Here is a 23,594-nt window from a genome sequence, read left to right on the forward strand (position 1 = left end):
CTTCTCTTCTCTTCCCTTCTCTTCTATTCTTGACCAAAACCAACAGTCTCTTCCACAGCTAAGGACAATTTCTGCTTCAAACTTTCGTAATCAGCATATGGTGGCAAATCGACTCTATTGAAACAAGTGTGTGATTTAGGCAATTGATTAGGCTCACCTGCTTTTTCAATGGTAAATCTTCTTGGCCCATCACTACCTTGCAAATCTTTAAAACCATTGACAGGTATACGCGAAGTACCTGTGGTGAATTGCAACAAACGTGCTTTCTGCTCGGAGTCCCATTCGTTGATACACTTCCAAAACCATTGAATAACTTGGTCCAGCTCTTGGTATCCTCTGTAATCAGTATGTTTCTTCCAATCAGCAGTATCAATTTCTGCTAATCCACCAATCAACAATTCCAACTCTCTTTCATCAAACACATTCACCAATTCTTGTGGTATCAATTCATTAAAGCCATCAATGAATGCTTTAAATTGCTCCTCCACACGCTTAGATATCCTCCACTCCGTTATCAACTCAACATATTCGTGTTTGTTCTCCTCGGTTACTTCTATATTTTTTCCATCGGGTTTCAAGTCAACCTCCACTCTTTCACCAAAGATTTCCTCCTCGGTACTGAAAGTCAAGTCTAATATATCAGTAATGTCATTATCCAAAATCCATTTCAACGATCTGTAAAATTCAGCATCGACACCTTCCATATCTTGAAGAACAACTTTTTTGTGTAGCATCATCTTGTACAAAGCACCAACAAAGAATGCATCCAAGAATCGTCTATGGAAAACACCCAAACCAACAACTCTTCCAATAAACTTGAAATAGTTTAAATGCTCTGGATTGATACTTGAATTTGGGTTGATTTGTAACGTGTAGTTATCGTGCGAACTGTATTCGAATAAGCAGTAAAATGGATTAAACATATCATGCGATAACAAAAAGAAAAATTCACGAGACACACCACCATAATCTAGACCTTCTTCACCATCAAACTTGATCATTAATCTCTTTTTCAAATCTTCGGGTGTTTGTCTCATAATTTCTTGATAACTATCCTCGAATATATGATCTCTCCTGACCTTGATATGACACTGACCAGGAAGTATTCTCAAAGCAGGTTGTGAACGGAAATAGATCACTTTCCTTCTGAAATCACGCTTATACTGAGGAACATTTTGGTCCAAAGATGATGGTAATCTTGGATCGTCCCATGTTGTTGTTTTAGTATTGTGGTCAACAAAATAAACTCTTGCTGTGTTTGTCAATCTCATCTCCCAACCTGATGGTAAAGGACCCAATTGACTGACTGGTTGTTGTTGTATAGTAGTGTTTGCTCCAAATGTACGGATGTATTGTTGTCTTCTAGGATCGACCCAAGTCGTTGTTCTTGTATTGTGATCGACAAAATAGGGTCTACCTTCATTTGTGAAACGTTGCTCCCATCCAGAGGGTAACTCTCCTAAACCCGACGTGGTTGCACCAGATGCTGCCATAGACACTGCTGCAGCAGGGTTTACTGGTGTATTAGCACCAGTTGCATTGACAGTTACGTTACCACTAGTAACTGAATTGTTTGACGATTGAGGCAATGGACTGGTTGGAGTTTCACCAGGCAATGTTCTGCCACGATGCTGTCTTCTTTCTGCTTCAGTATCATGTTGCCTTTGGTTACCTCTTTCTGCTTCACTTTGATCCAATGCAGGTCTTTGCCAGGTGGTAGTTCTTGAGTTATGATCGACATAGTAAGTTCTTCCAAAATTATCAGTCCTTCTTTCCCATCCTGGTGGTAGTCTACCGTATTGGTCTTCAAAAGAAGAGTATTGTCTATGAGCTGCGGAGCTGCTGGATGCAGCAGCAGCGGTGGCAGCAATAGGTCCAGCTGAAGAAGCACCAGCACTTGAAGCTGCCGGTGGAGCTGCAGACGCGGTGCCATTGGAAGTGGCTCTTTGTCCATTGGAGGATCTGTTACTAGATCCATTAGCCAGAGACCTATTATGTGAAATAACAACGATAACTTTCCCGCTAATGGCAACGTTTTCCATCAGCTTTTTCAAATCCCTAGTGATTGTTTCTTCGGAGCTGGGTAATCCGAAGTCAATCAAGTCACCAATGCGAACATTAACCACTCCAAGAAACCCTTGATCCTTCTTCTTGAATTTTTTTTGGTCAAATACCTGTATAACTAATATTGAATCCTCCAGAGCTTGAAAAGTGAACGTCTCATTCCAGTATGGATTAAGAGTCTTTTTTGCAGTTTTTGTTGTCTTTGTCTGCGATCCATCAACTGTGATGACCGCAAATGGATCCGGTTGACGAAATACATCCCTTTTGTAAAGGGATTCCGCAGCAACCAACTTGACAGTAATGGTTGACGTATTTCTTGACATGATAAGTTAATATCTGACTGAACAAACACGTGTTTCTAGTGGTGAAACCTATCGTCTGGTGACTTCCGTAAAACGATCGAGTCCCTCTTGTCTGTTTGGATTCCCTTGTCGGTTCTTTTTACTAATGAACCAGAGTCGTGCGGAAATGAAAAAAATAAAGCTGAATGTCCCCCTTTTAGCTTTTGCTTAGCGAGTGAGGTTCCCAAAGCTTTTGATATGATGCGTGGATGCTGTTAAAGATGATACTCCCTGTATGATACAATTCAGTTCACACAAGTTTAGTTTGAGAAACCCTATTGCTTTTGTAATTCCTTCTTCTTCTATAATTAGATTCAATTTCTTCTGTCTTCTTTTTTTTTTTTCTTTTGTTGTCCGTTTTTGTTCTCTTTCTCTCTCTCATTGTCCGCCTGTCTCTGTCGTTCAGCAAGCAAATTTGCCATTTTCTCTCGCTCTTTCGAACTTTTAGTAATTCCTTACATTTTTGATGCAACTACCATATGAAGGTGAGCTCAATTGAAAACCCAGTCTACGTATGAGGGGACTGGAGTAGGGGTCAAGCTACTACTGCATAGAAAAAGTTGATTACAAATAAAGAGGTGGTTCATTTTTCCACGCAAATTCACTGGCTCGTTCGACGAGGACATACATTATACTGTCGTACATTTTCATATTTCTATAACACTCTTATACCTAATATGTCAAGTTCAAATTATCAAGTGATCTAAATATATCACTATACTTGTAATTTTTCAAATCATGGCCTGAATATGTCTTGAATAAAGAGGTATCCTCTTTCTTAAAAAGCGTGGAATTTTCCACCATGTGCTTAACTGCAACCAGCTTTTCGTTACCCTTTCCGTGAACAATCATCTCATCCAAGTCGGTTGCAATTGTTGACAACGAATCCATTGAATCATTTAGTGAGGAGTGTTGTGGTGAATCGGGTCCAGACACGTCTGATTGAGATGTATTGTTGTTCAATGTAAAGTCAAAATCATCCATTGAAATTGTATCCTCCACTTGAGACTGATTGAACCTAGGCGATGGAATTAGTGTCAATTCAAGATTAGCAGATTCAATCTCGGTATCGGATCCCAGTAATTGCTCTTGTTCACTATTGGAATCAACACTACGTATACTGACGAAAGTTGGTTTTCTCCGTATTGTCAATGGCAGCTCCGGCTCAATCAAGCTTTCTTGGTCGCAACTTGACAAGTCATCTTTACTGTTTATCGATCTCTCGTACCTCAACAACTCCTGTATATCTTCCTCAGAGTAATACAATTTCTCGGGATTGATATTCAACTTGATAGCCTCCTTGACTTGGGAATGTACACCCAAAAATGACGACCCATCTATCGACATTATTTTGATCTCATTACAATCATTTGCAACCGAACACATAGCAACAACATTGGTATTAGAAGCGGGCAAAACAGTTCCACATTGTCTTTGATTGACATCAACTTCAACTGAATTGGTCTTTTCATTGAATTTAACACTGTCCAACCCTTCTCTTAACCCACAATTCATGTGACCAACATCATCCAAGCTCACATCCGAAGTGAGGTCCCAGTGAATAATATTGCCATCCTGTCCACCAGTGAACAAGTCGCCTTGATCCCATTCAATACTAGTTACTTGGTTCAAAGTTGACCGGCGTGAATGTCCACGCAAGCTTGAAAAATAATCTTGTTTACGTACATCCCATAATCGAACAACTCCATCACCATGTCCAACGGCAAGTACATTATCGTTATCAGGATTCCATTTGACTATATTGCCAGATAATTGGCGGTAATTCCTAGACAATGAGGACGACATTGGGACACTAAACTTCGAATCTCTTGTGTCAAACAACGAGATACCGAATTTACCACAAATGCTCAATGTTGTATTATTATGAGGCAAAACATCAAAATTCCTTATTCCTCCAACAGTTGTGATTGATATAGGTTGTGGTCTTTGCTGTGACTCTGCATTCATGATATCCCAATGGAAAAGGTAATCATCGTATATCGAAATCATTTCCTTGTCGCTATTGTATAAGCTCAATTGTTTGATTGGCAACATTGCATCTGCTCTAGTCTTATCTTTGATGTGTTTTCCGTGATTAAAACGTTTGCATATTTCAGCAGAGTACAATTCCGGATCATCAATGGCACCCGATCCTATATCAGGCATGGTAACCAAATGTGCATAGCCTTTGCTGTTTCCGGTAACAAGGTAATTCTTATCACTCAAGGAGGTGTTGTTTATCCACTTCATATTATGTATATTTGACAAGCTGATTGTTGAATGATGAATCAAATGGTTGGAATCTAGATTTATCTCATACATGAATAAATTGTTGTCACTATTGTTTGATGAAATGGCCAACAAAGGGTTTTGCAGTGATTGATGACGCTTGACACACATTGAAGTCAAGTTCATATTGTTATCGGGGATCTTCCAGTAGTTGGACTTGATATTGGTACGATTTAAGGAGCACGATTTGCTCAATACTTGGGTATCTTTTTCATTATTTAAGTTGAGTAACCAAGATGAAGATGTGTTGGTTTTTTTATCAAGGCATACTGAGTTGATTGAGGATTGAGACGTAGTTAGATCTTCAGCCAAGCTCAAGACGCTGGAAATGGGCGATAAACTGGGATTGAATCTTCTAATGGCATTCTGTCTAAATAACAAAGTTGGTTCGTAATAGTCAGTCATTTGGTGGTTATATTAGAATGTTTGGTTTCGTTAGTGGTTGACGGTCGCTTTGCGCCGTATAAAGGGATCCAATCCAGAATATATATTTCATTACACATGGCTTGCAATAGGTGACTGTATACGAATATGACTCGCACTTTGAATTTGTCTGCTGGTTCAAGATAACCAACCAGCCGCTTTTGACAGAAAAGGAAAGCGTATATGCAGGAATTGATATTGTTATATATATGCATTATATGCAGGAGTAAAGCTTTACTCATATTTTTTCCTCTTCTTTTCGCAGCTGGTTACATCAACCGTTTTGGGAAAATATAAATCCTAAAGAGGACCAAAGTGAACCTAAACAGGAATTAACGTCAAAGAAGTGTACTTCAATTTCTATTACAACCATTCTTTCAATCACGTTCTCCACCTCAGCCTTGGATCTATAAGAATGATACACTTGGCACTAATCTAAAATTATCTTAACTTAACAAACGCCTCCCCCAAACAAGCACTACGTTTTTGTTTTATTCACGTTAATATTTTTTTGCCACCCACCACACTACAAGGCTTCCTGCCACTACCTTCTCTTGTAAATACATGGCTTCAATAACCATTGCCCTTCAGGCTTGGCTTCTCTTTTACTCTCCAACTTTTCCTTCTCACTCTCCTCTTCAATAAACTTTCTCTTCCTTTCCAATTTGGCTCTTCTTTCATCAATAATGTCTTGTGGCGGTTTGAAAAATTCAAACCTAGTAAACATTTTGTTTGAATTATCAGTCAGTTTATGGAAAAACCCACATAATTTTAAAGTATCAACAAACTCTTTACCAACAGTGCTATTCTCTGGATCATCATCTTGTTCAAAATCGTCATTACCTCTATTGGTGTTATTTTGTTTTTCACTAAATCTCGATTTGATTTCAGCAATCCATAATTCACCCCGTGGTTGCAAAATTCTATATGCTTCCTTGACGAAATCCAAGAAGTTAGTTCCCATCAAAGCCAAACAAAAAATCACAATCGTTGCTGATTCATCCTCCATGGGCACATTTTTAATATCAGCAACGGTTATCCTATCATTTTGTTTTTTCAAATCAAAACTATGGATTTCAACGTCAAGATTCTTGTATTTCTTGTATTTCTTCTTGTGTTGCTGGACGAATTTCGCAACATCGGCACTGAATTGAGCTTCACCGCATCCCATATCAGCGACAACAATTTTCTTGTCCCTTGTACCAGGTAATCCACCGGGGGCATTGATGTTTCTTGTAAGTAATCGAGTCTCAAATTGTTTAACAAACACGTCAACCGGGTTCTCAGGCCAACTTGAAACTTGTGATTTGAAACCTTGGTGGTATTCATCAAATAAAGACGGTTGTTCTTTGATGAGTTTGAGTGCTTCTTCTGACGTGATTGTGTACAATTGTTCATTGATCCATCTAAATCTAGATCCTGATAGTTTAGCCATCATTTTCTGTTGCAATGGAGTAAGCTTAGTTTGGGTGGTCACTGGTACTGGTGGTGCTGGCTCCACTACAGCTTTGGGGGTTATCGTACTTGAGGCCACTCGTTGAAGCATTTTTGCTCTCTTGTTGGTGATGGAGTTTGTTTCATCGTTGTTGATGGTGGTATCTCTTTTCCTTTTCTTCTTGTCTTTGAGTGGCTCTTTTGAGGGTCTTTCGCTGTCGGTTTCTTGTTTTGATTTGTCATCTCTACCGTGATTGACTGGTTGCTGCTTGTCGTGTTTGTCAAGGGGATCAGTCTGATGCTCATCCCTATCACCAGCTTTCTCGTTTCTCTCCTCCTTGTTTTTACTCTTCTTCTTTTTCTTCTTATCTTTGACTCCACCCAAGGCTATGTTCTTGTCATTTTTCAACTTCCAGCCGTTTATTTGAAACATGATTACGTAGATTGTTGAGGGACTATTCTCGAAGACAAAGGATCAGACAGGTTTTGCAAGGTTTTTTTAAATGCGCATCTCCTTTTTTGCTATGTGTAGGAGCCGCACCAACTTCAACACTATTATATAAGGGAAGGTTGCACCAACATACTACTACGCAAGTACAGACAAGTTACATAAACGTTCACGTTGGTGATTAATTTTAGCTGGCAGATATTTCCCTTATGTGTCTTGGACGAAATGGGAGTGCCTATGTAATACTGGTCAAGAGGAACTGATGCACTCTTCTACATCACAGGGATAGAATGAACGGGTAGAGACAAGGCAACAAGAATTGATTCAAACGGAATCAGAAATTATTCCACATAGTTTGAGAAACATGGTCCCTGTGCTATTACGAAAAAAGGGAAAAAGCGAGCAAACTTTTGCGTAGGTTATTAATTCACTTCGGTTATCTCCGTTGACACATACTCCCCACCATCCCTGCCTCCTTATCGGAAAATTTAAAAGTCCCTCGTTGAACAAATCTACAACTTCATACACCATATTCATCTCGCGACTCAACTTTCCTCAGAACTACCCTTGCTCAAGCAATGTCACAGCGCGACCCGATCACCTGTCATATCCTCGACACAACAGTTGGTCTCCCAGCTCGCAACGTCATTGTACAAATTCATCGAGTCAATGAAATAGAAACATCCTCCACCACGGACCACAGCACCACTACCACTATCACCTCTGACTACGAAATCGATCCGCCTTTTGCACGTGCCAAGACCAATGAGGATGGTCGTGTGCTCAATTGGGTTTTTGATCCAAAAGTCCAACAACTGGATGAAGCATTCGCAAAAACTGGTGTGCGTGATGGTAAATGGGTGAAATTGGTTCCTGGGTTATACAAGATCAAGTTTTTGACGGGAAAGTATTTCAGGGATTTAGCTATTACCAATGCCGGTAACAATGGTCTGGCTGGGGCTTCTGGAAGAACATTTTTCCCAGTTGTTGAAGTGGTTTTTGAAGTTGATGATTTACTGCATTATCATATCCCATTGTTATTGAGTAACTATTCATATACGACATACAGAGGTAGTTGAAGAGTTTCCCAAACACAAGATACGACGATTCTCTTTGTCATTCAAACACTATAATACATTGTGTATTTTGTTTATATACTTTAAAGAATAACTCTATTATTTCAAATCTATGTTTTGCAGCTTTCCGTTGTTCTCTGTTTCCATCCTCCTCTTTTAATAGTAGAAATGAGTATTGTTTTGTGAACTCTCATGAACCAACATTTCATTACATTTATAGTAATTGACTTCATTCTTGATATTGCTAATTTCCTTGGGATCAGATAAACTGTATTGTGTCACTGACTTATTGTACCGTTTGTAAACATCACTTGAAAATGTCTCATTAATCAAGATCTTGTTGTTAAAATTGACTCGCTTGTTAGTTTGTTGTTGGCGCTGTTTTCGTTGTTGCTGAGGTGGAAATCCCATTGGCATCTGCAACAGCTGCTGTTGATGCTGATAGCTGTACCCGTGTTGTCCATACGGTGAACTGAATTGATGACTTCTACGTTTCAAAATCGATGGATTATTTAATGGCTGTGTTTGGGGTTTGTTGTTGGGCAAAGTTTCAAACCTGTGCATTTCAACTTCAATGGTGGAATAATCACGAAATTGTTTGATATACTTCAAATGTATAGGTAAATTGCGTTTACCTTCTTCAGTTATATTGGCGAGAATATTGTTTAATTCGTGATTCTCAACCACTACTACAGCGGTGTCATTTTGAGCCGATGATGGGTCCTGTGACGAAAACCGTAAACTGGAAGAGCCTAGTGGGTTCGTTCCTTGTTGGCCATTTTTATTCATAGGCAATGATGAAGCACTTGTTTCATTGTTGCGCCTGGGTGCAATTCCACTGCTTCTTTTTTCAAGCTCAATCTGTCTTGCCAATGCAGTTTCATCCAACTGAGACCAAAAGCCTTCATTTTTCAAAAACTCAATGTTTTCATCGATATAAGTTCCAGTTCCGGTTCCAGTATCAGCATCATCTGCACCAACACCCGCAAGCAAACCAGGACCAATACCAAGTAATCCACCAATTTCCTCATCTTCTGCTTCTTCATTACTACTACCACCACTTCCTTCATCGGCGGTGTTTTCCAAATCGTGCAATTTTTGATCAGCAATTTGTTCTTTAGTCAATTCATCATCTTTCAAAAATGGTTCACTTAATACATCATTACTGTGTTTGTTCCTAGACGTAGTTGATGACAATTTGACAAAGTCAGGTGGTTTCGTCGGTGTCAAATCACGTTCAAATTTTTCATCAAAAGTAAGCATTACATCATCAAATAATCCATCAGACTCAGGTTCAAAATCAGGTAAAGCACCAAGTTTGAATGAGGCTTCACTAAGAACAGATAAACGACTCACATTGGCATCACGTTTTTCCATTTCAAATGTTGACTGAGGTGTTGGTGGAGGGGACGGATCTTCCTTTTTGTGTTTACCAAATCCAAACAAACCACGATGCAGTTTTTTCTTTGATGGAGAGGATGAAGCCCCACTGTTCATGGAGGTATTGCTGGTTGGAGTGTTGGGCTCTTTTTCCTTTGGTTTCAATTTCTTGAAAAATGACTTGAAATTGGAAATAGATGTCGACTTATTCAATTTGGAAGGTGATTCAGAACCAATGGAGGTGGAATGACTGAATAGTGACGCTTTTGGAGATTCCACAGTAGCATGATGCAGTTGTTGTGGTGATTGAAATTGCTTGGAGCTGTGGAATGATGGCACTGGTTTACTCAAAACAGATTCATCTAGTGTCAAATTCGGTTTGTTGGAGGTTTCCTGATCCTTCTTTGCTGTAGAATGACAGGCAACATCATTGGATAACAAGGAACTGGCTTGGGGGAATTCACTCAGTTGAGGAGTCCACACCACTTCATCTTTCAACGCAGAGCCAACCTTTACATCAGAGGACTTTTTGAAGCCAGGGCCCGTTAGCTCATTCTCCTTCTTTTGGTGGTGGTGATGATGGTGATGCTTGTGCTTGTGCTTCTTTGGCTTACCTTTCACTCTCATACCAGGTGACTTTTCAATTGGTGGAGGAGGTATAGCATCATGTGGAGGGGTTTCAATCTCGTCGTTTGCGCCTTCCCCTGCTTTAGGTGTTACTGGCTCTGTTTCTGTGTTTATTTCCCTTATTATTGGTTGCGATAACTCTTGCTTTAGCTGGTTTATAAACTCAACCGAAGAAGCAGACGACGTATGGCGATGATGCTTTCTAATCTTTCGATCATCAACAATTTGTACATCTCCTCTTGGTGGAACTTCATCTTGAACATCGTTAACCAAGCCTTTGAAAGGTTTTGACGTGATTTCAAAATCCGCTGACGGAACCGATGAGAATGAGTAAGAAGGCGATAAAACTTGTTGCTTCAATTTCTCGGCGCTTTTGGGAACACTTACCGTTTGGCTCGTAATGTTTCCTTGAGGCTCGTCATCTCGCTTGATTTCATCGTTTCTGAGTGGGCTCTCTTCATTGTGAGTTTCAATCAATTCATTCAACTTGTACAGTTCGGGAGAAACATCATTTAAATACAGATCAACAAAAGATTCATTATCAATGCTTGGTTCTGGTAATCCGCTTTCGTCACTAGGAGGATCATCACTTTTAACTTTCTTGATGTTGGTGATTTGACGTGGGGGTCTCAAGTCAGGCACATCTTCCATCCTGCTTTCCAAAACAGAACAGTTGATAGGGATGGTGATTGTAGAGGTACCATCTGACGTGTGGTTTTCATTTCCAGCAAAAAGTGGTTTCGTTTGTTCCGTTTGCTCCTTCTGTTCGAGCATAGGACTAGCTCCACTGGACCTTGACAAATCTTCTTGAGTAGAATTGAACGACATGTCTGAAATATTTGCAAGCACAGGCTTCTCTGGCGCATCATATGTTTTTTGGGTTGCATCATTAGCATGCTTTTCTGTGTTTTTTTGCCCCACAATTGGTTCTGACAATATTGGAGTTTCATCCAAACTATCCTTGTCTTCATCCATACTCACCTCCGAAATTGACGAAGATGAATGCCTCAATGGTTGATTTGTATACTCTTTTGGCAAGTTTTCTGAATGTGAGGAGTTACCATAGTCATGTAATGCATGACGATTCAAGTTGTCTCCAATAGAGCTCAATGAGTGACCAGCACTGTTTGAGTGTAAAGTTGATACTGCGGTGGCAGTCTTGAATGTATCTTCACTGGTTGCGTTTAAAGTACTAAGGACAGTATCATCAGTAGCATCATCACGATGATTGCCACGACCTTCTGACACAGAATCCACACTTAGCCTTTGATCACTAGAGCCACTGCTTTCTCTATTGCTATCATTATTTGTATTTTCATGAGAATCGTGCGAATAAATCTTTGAACTAGGGTAGCTATGAGCGTCGTGATACAGTTCGTTTGCCAAGTGGTGTGGTCGTTCAAGATCTTGATGTTTATTCTCCATGAAATGTCCATTGGATATCTGAGTCGGTGCTAGCGCGTGATTGCCCTCTCCATGTGGGGTATGCGAATTTTGAAGTTGATGAAATTTGTGGTGAGAATGATGATCATCGCTGATTGAGGTAGAAGGAGTATTACTGTCTGATCTATCCAAGTTTGCATTCGAGCCATTATTGTTGTTGTACTGATTGTGCAAAACATTTGACATGTTTGAGCTGGTTGAGGACATTGAAGATGAGCCATTGGATGAATTTTGTTGCTCTGATCTTGTTATATTGTGTGAATGTAGTCTTTGCAAATTTTTCAAGCTTGAAGTACTGCCATTCTTGTAACTTTCATAGGGCATCTTACTGTTCGCATTGTCAATGGTTATATTGGTATGGATATCTCCCTTGTTGTCTCTAATACTCTTTGACAAGTTTTGTTTGTTTGCTAATCGAACATTTTGTAGTGAATTTGACTTGGGAAGAGAAGTATATGAGCCAACTGATCGAAGTGGTGGAGGAGCCGCAATAGCTGGTGATGAAGATGGTGAGTCGTTAACAAAATGTGGTTGCTGAGCCATTTGAGGCCCCATGGACGGGGAGTTGTGACTTGAGCCGGTGTGGTTTGTTTGATTGAAACCGCCATTGCCATCATTATTGTTTGCTGGGTTGTTATTTTGCCTAGCAACCGAAGTGTCGACAGTTATTTTTCCTGGTCTATTTCTCTTTGTTGGTGCGGTTCTAGGTCGAAACACTTCTCCATTAGGGAAGTAATATACTCCTTCTTTAGTGTAAAATGAGCCAGGTGGTGCTCCGGTGTTTCTGTATCCATTGTTATTGTTATTATTGCTGTTTGCCATGCTATTGTTGCGACTATTATTGTTATTTTGATGATAGTTGTGATTTGTATTGCCGGCAATATTGCTAGCATAACTATGGTGGCTTGTAGCACTTGTGATGCTGTTGTTTTTGGAAAAGGAGTCATTGGCAGCAATTTTGGGTGACATTGAGCCAGCTACTCGTTTGGTTGGTTTCTTGATAAATTTGCTATCTACTGATATCAAATTGTCCGTAGACATGTCTCTTGATAGTGACTTGTTAAGATTTGGCATTTGTTGTGATGCATATGTGTTTGTAGTTGCCACAGAAGTTATTGAATTTCTTCTCGAATGTGGTGTCATAATTTCCGTGCAGTGCTGAAGCAATGATGAAATTTGTGTTTGTGGGATTTCTCTACGATTTGATTATTTTGTAGTTACAACGATGTAAACAGTGTAATTGGGGTTAAGTAATAAATAAAGCGAATGTGGTGATGTGTTGTTATCTTGTTGATTAGTGGGATAAAAGAACAGGGGTACCTCTTAAAGAGTTGTTTGTTCGGTGCAAATAGTAGACGAAGTACCAATGTAGTGATAAATTGGACTTCTTGTCTAAGTAGTGGTAGTGATAGTGATAGTGATAGTAGTAGTGGTAGTAGTAGTAGTATATTTGGCCCCTGTTGTTGTGTTGATGGTGTGTGTGATTTGTAAAGAAAGGAATTGTGTGTTCAAAAAAAAAAAAAATCTACTGTATTATTATTATTATTATTATTGTTATTAGTAGTAGTAGTAGTAGTATAGTAGTAGTATTGTAATTATTATTCGCAAAGGGTTTTTCGGTGTGTGTCTCTTTTTTTCTCTCTCTCTCAAAAGATTTTTGAATTTTTCGTTGTTGTGTGTTGGGTGGCACTATGTGTACTATGTGTAGTTTGTTCTATTGTTCTATTTTCAGCCTGTCTTTGTGTGCTGAAGTGTAAAGTAGTGCATAGCTGACGAATTTCTTTTCAAGGAGGAGGTGGGTACATACATATTGTGACTAAACGACAGGGGGTGGGTGGGTCACAGAGAACGCGTTAACTCACGCATAACACCAGGCGTTATATTTGTTAAAGCTTACTAATTCATGCTGCTTGCAACTACACTACTGACACGGGATGTGAACAAATATAGACTAGGAGAAGGGGGCGCTGGAAGAAATGCATCAAAGAAAGAGGTAGTGTACATGTAGCTAAAAACGGAACAGGTTTTGTGTAATTTGAATTTTTTTATTTATAGTTTTGTGCTGTTGAAGTGAGTGCAAGTAAATCCTGTATATAGAAGCAATTGCATTGTCTTTTGTTCCACTAAAAGAATCGAGGGGCAGAACAATTAGACATAACAAAACATAGCGAAACATAAGCAAAATAGCAAGCAAAGGTACGACTCTCCCACCACTGATTTATGTTATAAACAACTGATATAAGTCCTCACAAACGTAATAGAGGGGGTGCGCTTTAATCCAGTTATGCTAGAGGCAATGTAAGCTACAACCTTCCATAGTAAAAGTAAAGATACGGGTGCACATCAAAAAGCAAAAGAATAAAGAGGAATTTAGAAAAAAAATCAGTGAGAATGTCATAAAATGTCAGGAACATGTCGTGAGTACCTGCAAAAAAGAAGGACATTGCAAAGCTGTGTAGTTTCTTCTTCATTTGCTTGTGCTGTATTCATGGCAAAAATCTTTTTGACTCAGCAAGTGCCCTCATAATATACGCGATGTAAGTGAGCCAACTCGATGGTGGAGAGAATCACAGACTCTATTTATATGTCGGTAATCCTGACTCAAGGGGATATTGTTTACTTTATGTCTGACCTTCCACCTTCTGGAGCCAGTTCAAAGAGCATTTCAAAGTCCGCGTAAAAGTCTTTGTTTTATCAGAAAATGTAAGACGATTTTTTGAGACGTACGCCTTCTCTTTATCAACTGTTTGTGTAATTTACGTCTAAAAACAAAGGATACTGCGTTTTTTTTTTTTGTTTACATTTTTGTTCCACCGCGTGGAAAAAACTTAACCATTCCGGCCGGAATTCGTTTTTGCTCGCGAATGCGTATCAACCGCCGACGGCGTATCACAATTATAGCCGTGTAAATAAAACCCTTCTCCCCACCACGCCACACCATATTTTTTTCCAAAGTTGTACCAATGAGGGGAGCATCATTTTATTAGTGACATCGCACTATCCTTCAAAAACATAGGACACATCGAATTTTAACACAGTGTCGATCGGATTATACTGCATTTTATACACCTTCTAGTCTTTTATAGCATTAACTCCGAATTTTAGAATTATACCTCAATGTTTTTAGTTTCCGGTAAATCTATGTGGTATTGTCCCCCAGCTGCATAAACACTTGATGTTAGTGCACTTTTTTAGTTCCTTGATTTTATGGAACCGAGGGAGGGACAATATGTCAGGGAACATTTATGATCAAAGATGAGCTTCCAAAGTTTATTTCTCTGACCATTACAAATCAAGAATTCTATTCATTCCTCATATTCCCCTTTGCAAAATACACGTTTAAGGTCGAGCTTTTACCACCTCGACGATTAAAATTTGCAATCAGGAGATCTGCGTAACTTGAGTTGCTTGATCATCGTTTAGGATTTACAAAGGAATGTAACCCTTCTGTTTTTATAACCGAAAATCACTCTGTATGGATGTGCCCTCTAAATCCGAAACTGTCCGAATTAGGAACGTTTCTGTCTATTTTGAGAATAAGAGGAGATTGTTTTGTGTACGTAAGCTTAGTCCATGCAGTGTCGGTTATTTATATTCATTGCTCCCTAGAATTCAACTTTGTGGTGTTGATTTGTATATATAGCTTTTGGAATTTCACGCTTATATTAAATGTTGGATTCTTCGATGGTTTGATGCACATGCATGGAAGTAGTGAGAACAAGTCAGTGATCATACCCGTTCGTTCTAAAGTATCTTTTAAAGTTCCCTTGTTGAACTTGTATCATGTGAAATTAAACTATTCCTTTTGTTTTTTGTGTCTGTGTTTACACATATCTCTCCTTAGCTCGTTCCTCGCACTGCTGTGCATCACCTCTATTGTGTTTCTTGTATCTTTCTTATTGTTTCATGGTTACGATGAAATCTAATCTCGAACTAAAAAAAAAAAAAAAGAGAGAAACAATAGAATTCGAGATGTATTACACTTGTGGTGACAAAAGAGTACGCAATCTAGCAATTACAATTGACAATAAGGATTCTAGATGAGTTAAAGCGGAAGAGGAGGGTTGGGCTATGCTCCGCTTTGCCCTGTTAGAACCTTGAGGGACGCGGATGCTGATGTTGAGAAGATTGCTGATAAATGTTAAGCTTCCAACTTAATTATAAATGTCCCCATTGAAAAATATAGTGAGGTCAGAATGTCCTTAACTGGGGCTTTCTTATTTGGGATGTTGAATTAAAAAGTACTGCCTCTCATCATTTCCACGCGCGCCCCTGAGGGAATAGAATAGAATTGATTTCTTTATCAAAGAAGACAAGTCTGTAAAGATTGCACGCAATGAGCTTCGCTGTCAGTATCCTACATGACTGTGCTTCTCGAGTACCTGGTACCTGGCTTCAACTCACGTCGATGTAAAATGATGCATGTGAAGGAACGAAAACGCAATGTAAAACTTTCGTAGACCATATATTCTATCTATCTAGATTGAAAAGACCTCTTATCTCATATTCATCTCCGATTGGCATATTTTGGGTGCAAAAAAAAGAAATGCCAAAAAAGAAAAGAGCGATAAAATCCTCACTACATTTTGCCATTCCCCCAAAAAAACATATCAAATTTCAACCTCAAATTTCAAATTAACTCAGCCAACACAGACTCTCTCCCAAAACATGAATCCATATCAACTACTATACATTATCTACCCACTATTCATCTTAATCAACCTTGTCCAAACACTCGAAGTCACGATAAACGATGTCAAGATTGATAATCCCACACACATAGTCAAGTCCAAATTCAAAAAATATATGCCTGAATTACAAGATAGTTTGGAAATACCAGTACGTCCTAATCAACAAACTATCCGTGAATCATTTATTCGTCCGCGTATCGGAATTAATGGTGAACGGGTTAATCATCGTGGGATCAAATCGTTGTTTAAAAAGAATAGGAACTTGGCATCACCTTCATCGCTTGTGCTGCCGCTGCCGCTGATGTTGGCACTGACCTCGATTCTGGATGCTACAAATACTGATTACAACGATTCCGATGATGACGATGTTGATAACGATGACGTCTCAATAACCCAAGTGGTAGATCAACTTAAAGTCAACGATACAACATCATCAACCATTCATTCACGTCCATCTTGGATCAAAAGTTTCCTCAATTACAAAACCAAACAAACAATGGTTCATTCAATGTCAGTTGACCCTTCCCGAAAATCGGGTACCCATAAAGCCTCCTCCCCGTATAAATATTTAGACCTGAAATTGAAATCGAAAATCACTGAATATGAAGATTCATTAAGTAATCCAAAAGATCTAAAACGATGGGTCCAATTGATTGCCGATAAACCAACAGCACCCACCATAACTCACAATCAAGATGGCTCTTTATCTTCATCAACATTCAGATCTTCCTCAATCCGTACTAAAGCATTCACCACTGGCAGCAAAAATGACCAACAACAACTTGAAATTGATATTGATGAATTCATAAACTACTTGATCAATGAACAAGGTTTTAACCGTGATGATTTACAATTTTTGAGAATGAAAAATTTGGATTATGGATTGGGTGAAATTGAACAAGAATTGAACAAGTTGAAAGATCAACAAGGCAAACCGAAAGTCATCAAAATTGGTGGAGAAGAGGATCATGTTAATGGAGGAAACAAGTTCAACGTTTATCGTCATCATTTTTTTTCATTGGTCAATTTCTTTATATTTTTCCTATTATAAATACTGTACCACAAAGTTTTATATGTCTACTCTTTATCCAACACGTCTATATTTGTAAGACTCAATCTCCATAAAATCATCATAAACGCACTTCGAAAAGGTTTAAACTTTTCAGCAATATGTAAAACATACACATCATGAATAGGTTTCCAAGTCCGTTTCGAATCCAGCTTATTATAAAATTTTGATCGTTTCTTTAACGCAGTCTGTTTTGAATCATCGTTAGCAACTTCTTCTTTAGCTCTTTGCAACACATGTGGTCTTTGTTCAAGATACTTGGCCATCCCACGAGCAACACCCAAATCATCTTCAGCAAATACATCCAACTCTTCCATAGTGAAAATGGCAAACATTTTGGCTGACCATAGCCCAATCCCCTTTAATTTACACAATTCATTGTATATTTCATCAACGGTTGCACTGCGATAGAAATCTAATGAAGTCAATTTTTCATTCGAGTTAGCGAAAACTTGACTTATATGTTGAACATATTTGACTTTGGGTCGAGATAACCCAACACTTCGCAATTGTTCTTCTGACATGTCAAGTGTTGCTTTCGCAGTCGGTATAACTCCATCATCACCACCAGTGAACAAGCTTTTAAACTTGCCCTCGATTGACTTTGCAGCTGCTCCGCTCACTTGTTGTGCAATCACTGACCGTACTAAGCTATACCAGTATAAATGAATACGATCATCATCGGCTTTGGCCAATTTCTCGTCAAATGCTTTGGACCCAAACCCAGTGAAATTTTCCCGTACGATAATGGGATGTAATGATGGGTCTCTTTCAATACAGTATTTCACACCTTCGATGAATCCAGGCGTGTGATAATCAAGAAACTCTTGTGGTAATGTTAAGTCCAGAGGTACTTCCAAAGGTTCAACCTTGGTTTGCTTCTTGATTGACGCGTCAGTAGCATCAATTATTGGCGATGGATTTTTGGGTGCTTTTGGTATTGGTTTGCTCTTTGTTTTCGGTTTTGGTTTTGAAACTCCATTTGATTTGGGTTTCTTGATACCTGTTGGTATATCAGTTGCCAACGGGTACACTTGAGACGTGTTTTCAGCGGTCTTTAACCCTGATTTGTTGGACCTGGTGATTGCACCCATGATAAAATACCTCTGGGATACGTGATGAACAAGGTTAGCTTCTGGAACTAAATGTTTGAAAAGCAAAGTCAGTTTAGATGTTGTAGATGAATCTTTTTGACGTTACTCAATTGCTTGTGGGGCAAAAAGTGGGTTTCTTTTTTTTTTTTGCTTGCTATGAAATTAGCTATTTCTATGGTGGTGAAAGTGAGACATGTTTGGACTGCTCCCGCCAACTTTACTAATTAGCTGATGATCGTTCGTACCTTCTTTTGGTATTGTTGTGAATTGAATGCTAGCTTAAATGAGTCACGATTATTGCTAATTGGGTTCAAATATTTAATGTTCGAGCAAGTCTGATGTGTTTGATGTATTAATCATCCGACTAGTCACCCTTTTACGCCAAGCAGGCCAATACTAAACCGATTTCTTCACGATATGCATTCTACCCAGTCGTTGCCCTCAAGCTCATCGATTACGTGGGGAAAGTTTCTTGAATCAGTGGACAAAATTATGTGTGTGTTTGTGAAGAGAGAAAAAAAAAATTGAAAATTATTTGCAATCGCAGTGTGCTTCAATCATCACAACGTTCTTTCCATATAAGCACATCCACAACGCCCACCCCATCCTTCTTCCATCATGAACATGATTGGTGTATACCAAGGGCCACAGCCGCCCAAAAAGAGTCTCCAGGAGATGACGCAACAAGAACAGGCAGAAGAAGGTGCAAGGTACTTTGTTGACTTTATGCAATCATGTCCTGGTAAAACCGCCATGGCAGGAGCCAGTGGTTTCGCACTTGGTGGGTTCTTTGGTTTATTCATGGCATCCATGTCCTATGATACACCCTTGGGTACCGACGCTGTCAAACATATAAGTGACCTACCATTCAAACAACAAATGAAGTTGCAATTTGCCGATATGGCCAAAAGATCTTACTCCTCGGCTAAGAATTTTGGATACATTGGATTGGTTTATTCTGGTGTTGAGTGTACTATTGAGAGTTTCCGAGCCAAGCATGATTTATACAATGGTGTTACAGCAGGGTGTATAACAGGTGCAGGATTGGCCATCAAAGGTGGTCCACAGGCTGCATTTATTGGATGTGCTGGTTTTGCTGCTTTTAGTTTGGCAATAGATATGTATTTGAGTAGTGATGCTGCTCCACCACCAAAGAATGATTACGATCTATGAGGGAAACCAATTGGAGGATGATGGAGTGAAATGAAGCATTTTTATAATCTTGTAAATATTACATATTAATACAGTGTTCAAAGGAATAGACTATCAGCCAATCAGCAAAAGTAATAACAGTATCGGTATTTGAAATCAGCGGCAAGTACGGAACTGGTGAAAAATAGTATGAGGATAAGTGTACTCACCAAGATCCAATATCGAAAGCTGTAAACGCCGGTGGGAAATCGGCTCGATGCTGTGTTTGTCTTCGAGTTTTGAATGCTAGCTTTGGCCTTTGCGTCTTTCAACTTTTTAAGCAACTCATTCACTTGTGCGTCATCATCCTGAACGTTGACAGTTTCTTTCTTTTGACATTTGAGATCATTTATCAAGTCTAGTATCTCATCAAGCTTAATATCAATCAATTCAAAGTCCGTTATTTCATGGACCACTTCATCCAATTCCTGATTCAATTGGGTCAATTTATATCTTATTCGTTCTTCAATAGTGTTTGTATTAGGTCTTCGTATACTTGGCGTACGGTTGAATATTCGACGATTGGGTTCATTATTGGTAGTGGTCTGAATCAACGAGGAAATACGATGTGCAGATGGGGCTATTGGTGTTTGAAGATTCTCGTTCAACGATGTGAATCTACTTGGTTTGGATTTGTTTTGGTTTGTTGGTAAGTATGTAAGCGGCAATGGATCACCCAAATTGAAAGATTCTTGTTTATGTGATTGTCTATTCATATCAACATCCCCATAGGTAATATCCTCACTTGTGCGTCTTCAATGATGGCTACTTCTGTAGTAGAATCTAACGGGTACTCTGATGGTTTTTGAAAGTTTTGGAAATATTCTTTTGTGTCTCTTTCAATATTTTTGGTTTAAGTTTCGCTTGTAATGCATTTGCTTGGACTGACGCGTTTTTTGAGACTACTCCACAAACAAGTGTATTAATTGAGCCATCGAAGCAACCGAAGAGATAGTGATGATGGTCAGAAAACAGAGAAGGTTAGCAGTAAGAGCTATGGACGCCATCACACCAGCGTTTTACCCATTTAGTTTATTCCTCGACGCGTCTTCAACAAATTTATCAAATGTGACACGCTCTACATACTTCTCATAAGCAATCTTTAACAAGTAGGTTATTATCCACATCTGATTATATCTCGGAACTTAGGACAAGCTTGCTTCGCGAGCACTGTCGTCCTTCCTAAGTAGTATAGATTCTGATTTCAGTGTATTCAAATTATCATAGTCATAAAACAAACAAGGGAAGTAGTCGGCAACAAACCAGGAGATGCCAACAATATCTGTGACAGGGTATAAGCTCAAAGTGGAAAGGTTGTGCTCTTTGTTCAATGACGCTGCAACCATATCAACCACTGATGCAAGTTTGTGATACAACCTTTGATGAAACACATTCAGCTGTTCTAAGTGAAGAATCTTAAAGACATGGGTCTTCTCGAACCTTATATTGGAGTTTAAGACAAGAAATGTAAGACCATATTTTGGCCTTTGAGGTATTTCCTCCTGCCTGATTTCTCGAATCATAATAAGAATTTGGATAAGGTGTTTTTGTTCTGCTGAAATTGTTGCAAAAAAAAATAGCGCATAAATGGCCAAATTTGGTTAACACTCTCTGGCTCGAAAACGTATCAAAAGTATCTACAAAATGAACAACGACATTAACAAAAACACCAAATTCGTGTATTTGCAAAATCAGATTAGTCGCAAATTGAAAGCAAAAACTTTTTTGGAGAAAAGCATACTATCCTCAGCAGATTCTGTTCACATAACAACAAAAGAAAAGATCCCAAGTGTAATTCACACGTTAAGAGAGCTAAATACCAAACTCGAAGCAGAAGATTTTTACGCATTGATGACTCCAGGTATCCAAAATGCTTTAATGTGCTCAGAGAACTTCGAAGCGCTCATCTACGACACTTTCATCCCCAGGTTAGAACTGGAAGAGAACCCGGCTGTTGATCTACCAGATGATTTGATCACGCTTTTGTGAGTGGTAACAAGGAAGTAGAGATGGACAATTAAATGGCGGAAGCTCAACATTCATCACTCTTATAAAGAAACAATAATACTCTCAAATTCTCGTTAATATAGACGCATAAAACAAATATGAAACGAAGTATAGAGTCTAGTTCACAACTTCTAGATCCACAGCCCGTGTTCATAAATGATTAATCCGCATTCATCGGCACTCAAAGAAAGTATCAATACATTGCTCCATACTGTTGAAGGTATTGAACACCTTTGGGATATCTCACTGTGGCTGAACTGTTCTTTCCAGCTGTTTCAATAGCAATTTCCTTCAATGTTGTGAAAATTACTGCAAGGACCAATGTATCGTCGTCAACAGATAATGTACAATTCAAAAACGACTGTTCAGCAGTGCCATCACTTGGTGAAGGCATCGCCGCCATTGACTCCAGCAAATCTTGATAAAGTTCAATAATCTCTAAATCCTTATATTTCAAAGATATCAGACCAAGCTGCGATTTGGGAGAAGCCACCCCTTTCAAGCCTCCAAAAGGTACTAAGCTTTTTGGAATAAAGGAAAGCCGATTAGCGCAACACAACTTCAAAACTTCAACAAGCTTTTCAGGTTTCGGGATTGGGTTGATGTACGTTTTTGCATCGTTGATATCAAATACCGCATGTGCTGAGGAGCTGCCCTTGTCCCTTTTCTTGAAGTGTGAAAAGCTCAACTTTCCCGACTTTGGTTTGTCATTGACTATATCATCACAAAGAGATGGCTGGTCATCACCAATGACAAGCAACTTCATTTGTTGATTATTCATGCTATGGAACCCATTCGGGACCGAAGTGCCTATAACTCTGAACCGGGTTCCTTTGTAATTGAAATCAGCAAATGGTTTAAAGCTTGCTTGGAACATCACAACTTTGAAACACGACGAAGTATTGGGCAAGAATTCAAATATGGATCGATCATAATTTTGAAATGATTTATGATACACGAAGCAGTAATCAAAAGTCTCGAAATCGCTTCCATCATCAATTCTGATTGACTGAGTTACATTTTCTTTGAATTTTCTGAACGTGAGCTGTGGCTCATTTTTACGAAAAGAATGCATACGTGTACTTTGCATTTTCAAAAGCGGTAAGCCCTGCCCTTTAGCTTTGTAGCTGATTGGAATAATATGGTTCTTATCATTATCTACTTGGGGAGCTCCACTTGTTGATATCACGATCTTATTTGTATCGGTAGACGATTCCTTGCCTACCTTCCCAGTACCAGCACGTAACTCTTTGAATAATTCAAACGATTGCAAACTGGGGAAAACTAAAGTATCGTGTTTCAATGTACGATCAACAGAGATCAACTGTCTTTTGTAATTGAAAACAGGAATTTTCTTGTCCATGATTCGCATGTGGTCGGCAGAATAATGCTCGTAAGCAAATCGGTAATTATTACCAACCGTTGAACCTTGGAATATAATTGTGTCATTTGTTACAATATTGCTCTTCTCCGTTGCCCCCTCAAAGCTAGTGCTTTGTCCTTGTTTACGCCGATTCTCTAATGCTTGTTCACGCTCTTCCACCCCCTTCATCTGCTCAACAACAAATGCCGAACGCGTTGAAAAATTATCAATAAAAGTGTCCTGCAAAGGAAGTCTTTTGACAATCGCAGCACAAATGCTGTTAGTATTTAATGTAGCAAATGATCTACTATCACTACGCTCCTGGTCAATAGCGCTTGACTTTGAGGACCTAATATGATCATTCGAATCGTCCTCCTCGACAGACCTAACTGCTTCCACAGTATCATCATCGTGTTTTTTCCCTTTCTGGTGAAATGCCCCTCCATTTTCTTCTCGCACGGCTCGATTAACCATTCTCTGTTCTGATTGCTCCATAGATTGTCCTCCATTGAGTACATTACCATTCTCATCTGCGTTTGATTTTGATTTGTTAGGTCTGAACATACTAGTAGTGGTTTATCCTGTGGTATGTCATTTGGGACAAACAGAAAACTGTGGGGTTATTTAACCCTTATGACCATGGATTGGGGAACA

At 39.1% G+C, this 23,594-nt stretch overlaps 12 protein-coding genes across 12 annotated transcripts; 4 read left to right on the forward strand and 8 right to left on the reverse strand. All coding sequences in view use genetic code 12, as the record gives it.

Moving 5' to 3' along the window:
- Positions 1-23: 23 nt before the first annotated feature.
- Positions 24-2,387, reverse strand: RSP5 (NEDD4 family E3 ubiquitin-protein ligase; the record flags this gene model as incomplete). Its single annotated transcript, XM_036811633.1, has 1 exon — positions 24-2,387. The coding sequence occupies one exon, from the start codon at positions 2,385-2,387 to the stop codon at positions 24-26; it is 2,364 nt and encodes a 787-aa protein (XP_036668051.1).
- A 690-nt stretch (positions 2,388-3,077) lies between these two features.
- DSE1 (Dse1p) lies at positions 3,078-5,099 on the reverse strand (the record flags this gene model as incomplete). The annotated part of the gene is made up of 1 exon (XM_036811635.1): positions 3,078-5,099. One exon carries the CDS (start codon positions 5,097-5,099, stop codon positions 3,078-3,080), a length of 2,022 nt encoding a protein of 673 aa, XP_036668052.1.
- Positions 5,100-5,661: 562 nt separating this feature from the next.
- Positions 5,662-6,984, reverse strand: RRP8 (25S rRNA (adenine645-N1)-methyltransferase; the record flags this gene model as incomplete). The annotated part of the gene is made up of 1 exon (XM_036811636.1): positions 5,662-6,984. One exon carries the CDS (start codon positions 6,982-6,984, stop codon positions 5,662-5,664), a length of 1,323 nt encoding a protein of 440 aa, XP_036668053.1.
- A 593-nt stretch (positions 6,985-7,577) lies between these two features.
- Positions 7,578-8,078, forward strand: CPAR2_406950 (uncharacterized protein; the record flags this gene model as incomplete). Its single annotated transcript, XM_036811637.1, has 1 exon — positions 7,578-8,078. One exon carries the CDS (start codon positions 7,578-7,580, stop codon positions 8,076-8,078), a length of 501 nt encoding a protein of 166 aa, XP_036668054.1.
- Positions 8,079-8,231: 153 nt separating this feature from the next.
- CPAR2_406960 (uncharacterized protein) lies at positions 8,232-12,599 on the reverse strand (the record flags this gene model as incomplete). Its single annotated transcript, XM_036811638.1, has 1 exon — positions 8,232-12,599. One exon carries the CDS (start codon positions 12,597-12,599, stop codon positions 8,232-8,234), a length of 4,368 nt encoding a protein of 1,455 aa, XP_036668055.1.
- Positions 12,600-16,193: 3,594 nt separating this feature from the next.
- Positions 16,194-17,267, forward strand: PGA46 (Pga46p; the record flags this gene model as incomplete). The annotated part of the gene is made up of 1 exon (XM_036811639.1): positions 16,194-17,267. One exon carries the CDS (start codon positions 16,194-16,196, stop codon positions 17,265-17,267), a length of 1,074 nt encoding a protein of 357 aa, XP_036668056.1.
- Positions 17,268-17,293: 26 nt separating this feature from the next.
- CPAR2_406980 (DNA-3-methyladenine glycosylase II) lies at positions 17,294-18,379 on the reverse strand (the record flags this gene model as incomplete). The annotated part of the gene is made up of 1 exon (XM_036811640.1): positions 17,294-18,379. One exon carries the CDS (start codon positions 18,377-18,379, stop codon positions 17,294-17,296), a length of 1,086 nt encoding a protein of 361 aa, XP_036668057.1.
- Positions 18,380-19,054: 675 nt separating this feature from the next.
- Positions 19,055-19,552, forward strand: TIM22 (translocation channel protein; the record flags this gene model as incomplete). The annotated part of the gene is made up of 1 exon (XM_036811641.1): positions 19,055-19,552. One exon carries the CDS (start codon positions 19,055-19,057, stop codon positions 19,550-19,552), a length of 498 nt encoding a protein of 165 aa, XP_036668058.1.
- A 101-nt stretch (positions 19,553-19,653) lies between these two features.
- CPAR2_407000 (uncharacterized protein) lies at positions 19,654-20,286 on the reverse strand (the record flags this gene model as incomplete). Its single annotated transcript, XM_036811642.1, has 1 exon — positions 19,654-20,286. The coding sequence occupies one exon, from the start codon at positions 20,284-20,286 to the stop codon at positions 19,654-19,656; it is 633 nt and encodes a 210-aa protein (XP_036668059.1).
- Positions 20,287-20,715: 429 nt separating this feature from the next.
- Positions 20,716-21,093, reverse strand: CPAR2_407010 (uncharacterized protein; the record flags this gene model as incomplete). Its single annotated transcript, XM_036811643.1, has 1 exon — positions 20,716-21,093. One exon carries the CDS (start codon positions 21,091-21,093, stop codon positions 20,716-20,718), a length of 378 nt encoding a protein of 125 aa, XP_036668060.1.
- Positions 21,094-21,214: 121 nt separating this feature from the next.
- CPAR2_407020 (uncharacterized protein) lies at positions 21,215-21,559 on the forward strand (the record flags this gene model as incomplete). Its single annotated transcript, XM_036811644.1, has 1 exon — positions 21,215-21,559. One exon carries the CDS (start codon positions 21,215-21,217, stop codon positions 21,557-21,559), a length of 345 nt encoding a protein of 114 aa, XP_036668061.1.
- Positions 21,560-21,770: 211 nt separating this feature from the next.
- On the reverse strand, positions 21,771-23,504 carry CPAR2_407030 (uncharacterized protein; the record flags this gene model as incomplete). The annotated part of the gene is made up of 1 exon (XM_036811646.1): positions 21,771-23,504. One exon carries the CDS (start codon positions 23,502-23,504, stop codon positions 21,771-21,773), a length of 1,734 nt encoding a protein of 577 aa, XP_036668062.1.
- Positions 23,505-23,594: the final 90 nt, after the last annotated feature.

The sequence above is a fragment of the Candida parapsilosis genome, contig 006372, assembly GCF_000182765.1.
Source record: "Candida parapsilosis strain CDC317 annotated contig 006372".
Classification (NCBI taxonomy): Eukaryota; Fungi; Ascomycota; class Pichiomycetes; order Serinales; family Debaryomycetaceae; genus Lodderomyces; species Lodderomyces parapsilosis.